The 11,687-nt window shown below is 40.4% G+C and overlaps 1 protein-coding gene across 10 annotated transcripts in view; it reads right to left on the bottom strand.

Moving 5' to 3' along the window:
* DOCK9 (dedicator of cytokinesis 9) overlaps nucleotides 1-11,687 on the bottom strand; it is a 307,165-nt gene that overhangs the window by 116,139 nt on the left and 179,339 nt on the right. For all 10 annotated transcript variants that reach the window (XM_075918762.2, XM_075918765.2, XM_075918764.2 and 7 more), the window contains exons 16-20: nucleotides 8,943-9,022; nucleotides 8,676-8,863; nucleotides 8,495-8,560; nucleotides 1,928-2,020; nucleotides 141-264 (exon numbers count right to left, since the gene is read on the bottom strand). In XM_075918762.2, coding sequence (XP_075774877.2) covers nucleotides 141-264; nucleotides 1,928-2,020; nucleotides 8,495-8,560; nucleotides 8,676-8,863; nucleotides 8,943-9,022 — 551 coding nt within the window. The remainder of the gene's footprint in view (nucleotides 1-140; nucleotides 265-1,927; nucleotides 2,021-8,494; nucleotides 8,561-8,675; nucleotides 8,864-8,942; nucleotides 9,023-11,687) is intronic.

Raw genomic sequence — 11,687 nt, 5'->3', positions numbered from 1 at the left:
ATAAATATTCCACATGGCAAATCTCTTTTTCCACTATAATATTACAGAATTACCTAGATCAATCATGTATACCAGCTAAATATACTTTTTGAAAACTACTAAAACCATTATTAAAAGTAGAAGCAGTCAGAGAGCCAAACCTTGTGTTTCAATTACATCTTTCTTCTTGGTACTCCCTTTGCTTGAATTATCACAGCTGACATGGTAGAACGTAAACAACAAATGATGTTTTCCATGTAGCTGTGTGGGTAATTCTATTTTAATCTGAAACGAAAATAAACACCAGCCTCAATGATTTGTGTGAAGAAAAAGTCTTCAATCATGCAATGACACATCATATTAGTTAATGTATAAGCAGCATGCAGTTACCCACTCTAACCTGAGAGCAACATCTGGTTACAATGAGGCTTGAAGAAAGATTTAAGAATGCAGTCATACAATGTGTAGGGTTTACATTAATTATTTATACGTAATAGTCAGAAAAACAACAACAGGATCTAATTCAAATGGCTTTTTTGCAAAGCCAGCATGAGAAAATCAATCAAGGACCAAAAAAGTTTATGTAACCAGCAGATTTGAACCTAGTACCTCTAGAGCTTAGTACAAGAATCTCTACAGTTTGAGCTATAAAGCTAGCTGGATCTCAGCTTATGCTGTAGAGCTCCCTTGTTCTTATTTCTAGCTGTAGGGTCTAAGTGCCACTACTTGGTGTAGCACTGGAATTGGAATTTTGTAACTAAGAAGTCAGTTATAATTAATGTATGTTATAGCAAAGGTTTGGATTAAACTTAAATACAAGATGTAGGTCGCACACAAGGCCATGCAGCTTTAACTTAGCTCCAGCTCTGTTTGATGTTAGCACGTTAAAGTAAATGGTTGGAATATTGTAATACATAGTCATGTTAGTAAGGCTTTGTAGTATATAGAAATAAGTTTAAAGTTGAAAGATTCTGTAACTTTGTTCAAGTGACTTAGAAGCACCCCTTTGTTCCATGGTGCAATTCTGTAAATGTACTGTTTGTGTGAATATGAGAGAGAATGTTTTAGGAGAGAAGTGTGAAGGCCACTGCATGCTCAAATGGTCGGGGGGGGGGGGGGGGGGGGGTGAAGCAGAAAGAGAGAGAAGGAAGGTCAGAAGCACCAAATAATTATCAACTAAGTGAAAGAACCCAGAAGACAGACTACCCGGGTAGACTGATGAACCCTGAAGCTAGAGGCAAGTACCCCTTGATAGGAAACCAATCACAACTTTTGCTGGAAAGACAACACCCCCCGAGGGGTTGTCAGCATACTGATATCAGATGACTGTGAGAACAACTTCTTCCCAATAAGATTGATCATGATGCTGAATGACTGACTAAGGCCTGATGAGGCAAAATGCATAGACTTGCATGGAAGAAAAGTCCTATAAAGGATGGGGTGTCTTGTATGATTCTTCAGGAGGGGCAGGCCAATAGGTTGAGGGGGCAGGGGAGGAGAGGAGAGAGCGAGAGAGAGAGAGAGCGCGACAGCGAGCGAATATGCTACTTGGTGCACATATGCTACTTTGTTATACTGTCAATAAATGTGGCGTGTTGCCCCCCTGAAAAAGATCCCGTGTGCTTCTTATAAGCATAACAATAGGACAGTGAACCACACTAGGTGTGTGGGTTACATTCACTTAAATTTTTATAATATAAAAGGGAATTATTAGTTAATAAACATAATAGTACTACAGACAATACTGTGCTTAAAGTTACAATCAGAGCTTTAGACCAATTTCAATTAAATAGTTATAAAAAATTCTGAAATTAACAAATTAAATACACTTTATCACTCCCCAAAAACAGGTATAGTCTCCACGTTAGTCTGTTCTGCTATTTGTGAAACTTGTAAAAAATACACACTGAAAGCCAGAAAAAATGAAGTCCTAATTAGGATTGCTTACCTCATCATAAAACTCTGGGTTTTGGTGGTGATGTAAAACAGTGGCAAAAGCATTTCTTGTAAACACTGGTCCACCTGGTCTACCATAGATACACTAAGAATCAAGAGAATGGGAAAAATGATCCTTTATGATTGTTAATTTTGCCCCAAGATTAAGTTCAATTAAAAAAAGGCAACTTTACAAGTACAGGCAGTCCCCGGGCTATGTACAAGATAGGGACTGTAGGTTTGTTCTTAAGTTTAATTTGTATGTAAGTCGGAACTGGTACATATTGTAGGGGAAACTCTAGCCAAACATTTCTCCAGAGCTCAGTTTTATTCTCCCACACCTCACTTCCCTCAGTCCTTTATTCTCAAGCTGAGGTGTCTGCTGAGAAAAGCCGCTCTGCATCTCCCTGGTCTGCTGGGAGGGGGGCTCTAGCTTCGCATCTCCCTGGTCTGCTGGAGGGAAGCAGCTAGTGCGGGGTTGCCTCACCCCGTTTGTAAGTAGGGATCCGATGTAAGTCGGATCCATGTAACCCGGGGACTGCCTGTAATTGCTGGTCTTCAAGAGTAGCTGTGAGCATTCACATTTATGTATTATCCCTCATTGACGGAAAGATGGAAGGACCCATTAGTTTGGTGAGCGCCAAATTTAAATACCAATAATGTGGTTCTCTCACTGGGGTAAAAAGCTTTAGTGAATCCTTTTGGAATCTGGCTACTGTAGGAAGAGAAAATTGTTTTTCCTTGTTCTGACAGGTGATATGATGAGACAGCATTTAGGTTCACTTTAGAGAGAGACCAGTGAAAGTTCCTGAACTTAAGATGTATACTGCTCTTGTGTTACAGCTACCATTTTGGGTTTGCTCTCAAGAGACTGAATTTCCCCAATTCCTGAGTATGCCAGTGGCTAATGAATTATTGAACCAACCAATTTTGCAGCAAAATTATATGTAGGCAGGCAGGCATATATATATGGTATATCATGTCATGGTTGCTATGGCACCAATTAGTCTAAAGCCGTGCTGTCCAAACAGTTCTGAAGCAGTAGCCACTCTAGTAGCGAACTAGCAACACTCAGCCAGCCAAATAGCCACACTGTTCAAGCCAACTAGCCACACTTAACCAGCCAAATAGCCACACACAGCTAATGGCTAGCATGTTCAACACCATGGGCCTAAAAAATAACTTTGTAGGTTGATTCAGGTAGGCTCCTAGATTGAGAAGTGTTTTCTAGATGCCCAAGAATCACTTTTGCTTGGATTAAATCCACCAATGTCCAATAAATGTGATTCTCTGAAAGGGAGATAATTATACTTTCTCTGCAGGCCTTTGGCGTTGAAAGGATTGTATGTTTTAAATATATCTGTCATTTCTTCTTGTGATTGGTCTCTTATTAGAGAGAATGAACAGCCTTCCCAGTACTAAGTGTCCTGGCCTGGGATTTGGAGACCCGGATTCAATTATCATTTTCACCACAGACTTCTTGTGTGATCTCAAGCAAGCCACTTAGTTTCTCTCTGCCTGAGTTCCATATCTTTAAAATGGGGATAATTCTCTTTACCTACTTCAGGGGGATGTTACTGGAATAAATAATTATAAGATTGGTGCCTAAATACTATAGTAACGAAGGCCACTAAATACCTAGCCATAAAGATAAAGGAAGACATGTCCCCAAGCATCTTGAATGGGCAGCTACCACACCCCTGCACTTAGTGAAGACTTTACAGTGCTGCATTGCAATGTTTGTTTCCAATGCAGAAACTGAGATATCTGAAGTGCTTTTTTCTGATGGTCACAGGTAAATAAGCAGAGATCATGTGAGACTCACATACCAGTCTCTGAGAGAAGGGAATAGTTAGCTCCCAAGTAAAGCATTTTAACTTGAAAGTTCTTGATGTATCCGTTCAGGTTTGAGATGACTATCCACTGATTTAACTCACTACATAGTTTTTTTGGCCCAAGATGCTTTTTGCCGACAGAACAGGGGAGGTGTACAAACTCCCATGTTCCTCCTGGAGGCAAAACTTTTCTGTTTTATCAACAAAGTAAAAACACCTCAACAAGAGTCAGAGATTTTCATGGGAAAATTAAATTGATAAAATGTCAATGTAGACATTATCATTATGTTGCCATACCTAGCCTTCAGGAGGCATCCTATAGTGCCCACCAGGACCAGAGCTGTTTTAAACTATGCTGACTGCATCTGGGTACACAAGCAGGCACACCTACCCTTTCAAAGTTCCAGGAAGAGTTGAAATTCCTCAGGATGCAGAGCTCACACAGCTACTGCCCAGCTGAACATGCCACTCCTGGCAGCAAATGTACTCCTGCCTGTACTACAGGTGAGCGAGTGAGATAACTCAGGAGGAATTATGGAATTAAAACATTAACACACAATCCTACTCTCCCAAGTATTAGGGGACACAACAGCAAACAGGAGGTTAAGTTAAAGGATCAGGAAGTGGAAGCTCTGGAATGTGGCCTTTACCTGCATTTGATATCTGACAGAGAACTATATTGGCGGTTTTCTAAGAACAAGGATTGAATGAGATTAGACTGAGCTCTAGACATAAGAACATAAGAACATAAAAACGGCCATACTGGGTCAGACCAAAGGTCCATCTAGCCCAGTATCCTGTCTGCCGACAGTGGCCAGCAGCAGGTGCCCCAGAGAGAGGGGACAGAAGATAATGATCAAGCGATTTGTCTCCTGCCATCGTTCTCCAGCCTCTGACAAACAGAGGCCAGGGACATCAATTCTATCCCCTGGCTAATAGCCTTTTATGGACCTAACCTCCATGAAATTATCTAGCTTCTCCTTAAACTCTATTATAGTCCTTGCCTTCACAGCCTCCTCTGGCAAGGAGTTCCACAGGTTGACTACCCGCTGTGTGAAGAAGAACTTCCTTTTATTAGTTTTAAATCTGCTACCCATTAACTTCATTTGGTGTCCTCTAGTTCTTCTATTTAGGGAACTAATAAATAACTTTTCTTTATCGGCCCTCTCTACACCACTCATGATTTTATATACCTCTATCATATCCCCCCTCAGTCTGCTCTTTTCTAAACTAAAAAGTCCCAGTCGCTTTAACCTCTCCTCATATGGGACCCGTTCCAAACCCCTAATCATTTTAGTTTCCCTTTTCTGAACCCTTTCCAAGGCCAAAATATATTTTTTGAGGTGAGGAGACCACATCTGTACACAGTATTCAAGATGTGGGTGTACCATAGTTTTATACAGGGGCAGTAAGATATTCTGTGTCTTATTTTCTATCCCTTTCTTAATAATTCCTAGCATCCTATTTGCCTTTTTGACCGCTGCTGCACACTGTGTGGAAGTTTTCAGAGAACTATCCACGATAACTCCAACATCTCTTTCCTGGTGTGTCATAGCCAAAATAGCTCCCATCATACTGTACCTATAGTTGGGGTTATTTTTCCCCGATGTGCATTACTTTACACTTATCCACATTAAATTTCATTTGCCATTTTGTTGCCCAATCACTCAGTTTGGTGAGATCTTTTTGTAGTCCCTCACAGTCTGCTTCTGTCTTGACTATCCTAAACTGTGTGGTATCATCTGCAAACTTTACCACCTCACTGCTTACCCCTTTCTCCAGATCATTTATGAATAAGTTGAAAAGGATTGGTCCCAGGACTGACTCTTGGGGGACACCACTAGTTACCCCTCTCCATTCTGAAAATTTACCATTTATTCCTACCCTTTGTTTCCTGTCTTTTAACCAGTTCTCAATCCAAGAAAGGACCTTCCCTCTTAACCCATGGCCATGTAATTTACACAAGAGCCTTTGGTGAGGGACCTTGTCAAAGGCTTTCTGAAAATCTAAGTATACTGTATCTACTGGATCCTCCTTGTCTGCAAGTTTGTTAACCCCTTCAAAGAACTCTAATAGATTAGTAAGACATGATTTCCCTTTACAGAAAACATGTTGACTTTTGTCCAACAAATTATGTTCTTCTACGTGCCTCACAATTTTATTCTTTACTATTGTTTCAACTAATTTGCCCGGTACTGAAGTTAGGCTTATCAGTCTGTAATTGCCAGGATCGCCTCTAGAGCCATTTTTAAATATTGGTGTCACGTTGGCTACCTTCCAGTCATTAGGTACGGAAGCTGATTTAAAGGATAGGTTACAAACCACAGATAATAGCTCAGCAATTTCCCATTTGAGTTTTTAGAACCCTTGGATGAATGCCATCCGGTCCCGGAGATTTGTTAACATTAAGTTTTTCTACTTGTTCCAAAGCCTCCTCTAATGACACTGCAATCCGGGACAGTTCCTCAGATTCACCACCCACAAAGGATGGTGCAGATTTGGGAATCTCCCCAATGTCCTCAGCCGTGAAGACTGAAGCAAAGAAATCATTTAGTTTCTCCGCAATGGCTTTATCGTCCGTGATTGCTCCTTTTATATCTCGATCATCTAGGGGACCCACAGGTTTTTAGCAGGCTTCCTGTTTCTAATGTACTTAAAAAACATTAGTCCTGGCAACTTTTGTTCTTTTGAGGAATTAATCTACCCTTTTGCTCAAAAGGCCTTGCCCTTCATACAAAATATTCTTGATGTTACTCAGTATCTCCACAGTGAATACTAACATAGGACAATTCCTGTGGTCATGGTTTTGGCAGGGGCACTGAGTTGTCATAGGCTGTCCTAGCACTCGCCTGTCTACCACCCTGTGTTCCCCATCCACTAAGCCATGCCAAGAACACCCCCCCCCAACTTCAGGGTGCCCCTTATCCTGCCTTCCCCCTGACGGAGCCCGCTCCAGTTCTGTCTGTCTGCTTCTGGGGTCGGAGCGGGGGGGGGGGGTGAGAATAGAGCCCACCACCCTGAGCTCACCATGCAAATGCCTTAGCTGTTAAGACATATCAAGACCCACCCCACCTCCCTACCTTCAGGGTTTCCCTTATCTTGCTTTCCCCCGTGGTCAAATCTTGCTGCTTGCTTTTCCTTGTCTAATAAAGATTCCAACATGGGGCTAATGGCAACCTGGAGGGCATAATGGTACTTGGCCTCCACACTTGGAAACTCTCATGCAAAAAGAGCCTGACTAGTAAGTCTTGCATGTAATGGCATTCCAGCATGCTATCCTCTCTCTGTTGGTAGAAATGAAATGGGAGGTTCAGAACTAAAACTAGATAGTTTGGGGTTGGGTGACTTCAAGAAATGGAAATATTAATTGGAACAGGATACATCTTGTGTGCTTTCCTGGACACTGTAAAACAGGACTGGAAGTGAGAGTGCTGGCTGACGGGTAGGTGACAATAACTTGCATCCAAACTTGAGGATTATAAAGGAGGGAGCAAAGAGACTCTGTTATTGTCATCTATGTAGGTAGCTGGACAGTATTTCCCTTCCTCCTGAGATATTCCTGGAACTGTCTGTATTCCATCAGACAGAGGCATAGCATAAGAGTCAATATGACCACAAGCAGAGTTGTGGCACTGTGTTCCCAATAAGGGATTTCCCATCACCTAGTGGGCTATCAAGTGGATCCAAATCAATCTGTACGTCACTCAAGTCAAGTCAGTCAATTATGTCAATGAAGCCTCCTACAGACACTAAAACACATTCTTACTTTTACGCACAAGCCATCCCATTGAGAACTAATTACAGAACGAGTGGGGCTTTTCTATATGAACACTTAGTTTGCAGTAACCATGGATATAAATCTACAATGCTATAACTGTCTTGGTGGACCTTGCTGCTTGCGCTAAAAATTCCCTACCATGCTTTAATGTACTGCTGTTTCAAAGTGATGTAGATAGACAAGCACTAAGACTTTGCAATATTGTGGCTAATTCTTTCTACATTTCCTGACACTTCAGAACCAATTTTTAAGCCTTAATTTCAAAAAGGAATTAGTGATTTGGGGTTTCTCAATTTCTTGATGCCCAACTTTGTCACCTTAATGTTCAGATCACAGATGCTCTACACTTTCTGAAAATCAGGTCTTCTAAAAGCATTTGAAGTTGGGCACTCAAAAACTGACACCCCAAAACTCAGTCACTTTTGAAAATTTTGGTCTAAAGAATTTAGGTCTTTAATTGTACATAGCTGTCTCCTGTTTTATTTAACAGAACTAATGTTTTATTATTACTGTTTATTGTACATCTAAATCTGTACTACTGATTAATTTAATACATAGAGAAATCCCTATCCTGAAAACCTACTGTTAACTGTTTCACTCTAAGGCAGGATTATAAATTTCTCTCAGGCAACTTTCTTCCCATTCCACTGTGGCAGTCAGGCTTACTCAGAAAACAAAAGCACTCGAGTCAGTGCTCTAAAACTTTGCCTCTTGAGTAGGAATAAACCACCCCCATTACAAGAGGCTTCAGCTGTGGAAGCTTCATTCAGGTGAAAACAAATAAAAAGACCAGTTTCACCAGGACTGGCCAATAGCAGGGGTTAGTGGGTCTGCTAATTACCCTTCAGAGACAAGGAAGTTATCTCCAGGATAATCAACCGCCATGGAGAACGAAGAATAAAGACCCCCCACCCGCAACTCAGTAAATCTTAATGTTTTTCTTTTATTAGCTACCAAAATCACAAACCTTTAAAGGCAGAGAATCTTCTTCATCCGAATCTTTGAACTCAATGCACACTGCAATATTTCTAGCCTAAAACAATATAAAATACCCCACTTATTCTGAGCCATTATAATAAAAACAGAACACATATTTGTCATTAATCTCTGAACAGAATTGCAGAGATTAGTATTTTCCTTACACTCACCTTTGCAAATGACTTTTGACTGTCATATTTCAAGTACTTTGGATAAACATAAAGGTGATTGTTGTAGATGGTGAAAGGCTGAGAATGTTTTGGAATACAGGGAACAAATTCCTCTACTTCAAACGTTACTACTGTCTTGGTACTGTTTTCAAACTGTTTCATGGGAATGTATGATGAATTAACATAATCTGAAAATATATTAAAAACAATAAAAATTGAAGTAAAAAAAGCTTATTTGACTATTTAATAATGCTTATCCATACTTACTAGGAAAATCTGGAGAGACATTATCAATTGTTATGTCTAGATTTCCTAAAATAATTGGCAGTTTGGCCATCTTTTCAGGTCTGTAAACAGAAACAAGAAAAAAGGTGAGGTCAATTGCCAACATTTAAGAGAAAGACAAAAGAAAGAAGGCAGTAGAGGAAAAAGAAACAGGAAATGCAATGTTAAAAAAAGTTCTGAGTCTGACTTAACCAAACAAAAATGCTGATATATGGAAATGTTCAAATTCAACTTAAGCCATCTCCAATTAACATATAAATTACTAAAAAACCCACATCTGCAAAAAAAAACAACCAATCAAAAAAAAAAAAAAAACAATTGCTTTTCAATAAGAATTAGTATGGTTTTGCTTCTTTTTCTTGACTGGAATAATACTTCTGTCCCCATAATCACAATTAAGCAGAATCACAAGATCCTGAATTTTGTGAAATAAGTGAACAAAAATATGTAGAGCAGAATGTACCGGAGAGCTCTTATTTCAGGAGCATAATGTAAGTTTTATTTATATTAAATGCAAAAAAAATGACATTTATGTAGAATTAAGGCTGCGTGGTGGTGGCTCATGCCCCTCCAGAATAGGGTGACTACTTTTAAAACTCTGGAAAAAAGCGGAAACACAAAATTAAGATCTGTGCTACTTCCCCCAATGCAACTTCAACTCTGCCTTTTCTGAGCAATGCCCCAACATTACAACACAAACATACCTACATTCTACCCCTTAAAAAAAATACAGAATACTTTAACATGCAAGCCCTGCAGAGTTAAGCTGAACATGTTCTGTTTGATAAGGCAAAACTTGTGTTTAGATCAAACTTAATAAGCAAGGAAAAACAACAAATAGTCTAGCAGCACCTTAAAGACTAACAAAACATGTAGATGGTATTATGAGCTTTCATGGTACAGCCCACTTCTTCAGATGACTGGAGTATTAGAAGTCCAGATCCAAGAATAAATAAGGGAAGGCAGGGGAAGGAAAGGGGTAGGGGTAGAGAAAAAATAGAAAAAAAAATAGTGAATTGCATTGTTCAAGTTACAAGAGACTGATAAAAACAATTTGCATCTCTAAGTACCCATTGGTTGGTTGGTTGAAGTCATTAGGATGTGGAAGGTAGTGAGCGAGCCAGATGATATTTTTATTCATTCCTCTCTGATAAGAATCAAACTTGTAAAGGAAGTTAAGTTCCAACCCTTCCTTGTGTATTTGGCTTATGGAATTGGCCTGAAACAACACTGACTTTGAGATCCATTAATGAGTGCCCTGGCAGGTTAAAGTATTCTCCAACAAGTTTCTGTGTGTTGCCTTTTCAGATACTACTATTTTTTCCTTCTCTCTTTTTTTCTTTTCCTTCCTCATTCTCCCCTCATCTTCCCCTTATTGATTCTTGGATCTGGACTTCTAATACTCCAGTCATCTGAAGAAGTGGGTTGTACCCATAAAAGCTCATGATACCATCTACATGTTTTGTTAGTCTTTAAGGTGCTGCTAGACTATTCGTTGTTTAAGTTTTTCCAGTTACAGACTAACTCGGCTATCCCTCTGAAGGTTAAGAAGCAAACATATCATACATAAGGCCTACACTCAAATACTGAGCCCACCCATACAAAAGAAAACAAAACGGTCACCTACCTTTCATAACTGTTGTTTTTCGAGATGTATTGAGCTCATGTCCATTCCATCATAGGTATATGCATTCTCATGTGCACAGTCAGAGACTTTTGCCTTAATGGTGTCTGTAAGGTAAGCTGCAAGCACTCCTTTGCCAACAACGCAAACAAAGGGAAGGGAGTGTGAGTAATGGAATGGACATGAGCAGCACATCTCAAAGAGCAACAGTTAGAAAAGGTGTCTGTTTTTTCTTCAAGTACTTGCTTATGTTGATTCTAGGAGACTGGCAAGAAGTATCCACAGGGGTGGGCTCAGAGTCCATGGTCTTGCAGCTTACAACAACGCTCTACCAAACCCTGCACATCCCAGGCCTGCTAGATAAGCACATAATGGAATATGCGTGTGACCAGATGGCCACCTTAGAGATGCCCTAGATAGACACTTGGTTTAGGAAAGCTGCTTGAGAGGCTGGCACTTTAGTTGAATGGTCATGATCGTTGGATTGGACACTCTGGTCTAATCAAAGCAGCAGCCATTGCAGGCCATGATCCAAAAATAAATTCTCTGAGTAGATACTGGATGGACTTTCATCTTGTTGACCACTGATATGAACAATTATGTCAACTTGTAGAATGGCTTGGTACTTTCAAGTATAGAAAGGTAGTGCCCTCCCAACTTAAAGGGCATGCAACCTATGCTCTTCTCCATCTTATACAGCTTTGGGGAAAAAAGTCAGACAAGTAAACGTCCTTGCCAGAGGAGGCTGTGAAGGTTAGGACTATAATAGAGTTTAAAGAGAAGCTAGATAATTTCATGGAGGTTCAGTCCATAAAAGGCTATTAGCCAGGGGATAAAATGGTGTCCTTGGCCTCTGTCTGTCAGAGGCTAGAGAGGGATGGCAGGAGACAAATTGCTTGATCATTGTCTTCGGTCCACCCTCTCTGGGGCACCTGGTGCTGGCCACTGACAGGATACTGGGCTAGATGGACCTTTGGTCTGACCCAGTACGGCTGTTCTTATGTTCTTATGTCCTGGTCCATATGAAACTATGAGACCACTAGGGGCAGGAAAGCGGGGTGTAACCACAGCTGTACCTTGCTGTTGTAAAAGACCACATAGGA

This window comes from Pelodiscus sinensis, chromosome 1, assembly GCF_052426305.1.
Source record: "Pelodiscus sinensis isolate ZL-2025 chromosome 1, ASM5242630v1, whole genome shotgun sequence".
NCBI lineage: Eukaryota > Metazoa > Chordata > Testudines > Trionychidae > Pelodiscus > Pelodiscus sinensis.
Note: the sequence above shows the minus strand (reverse complement) of the source record. Positions and strands in the feature narration are given on the sequence as shown.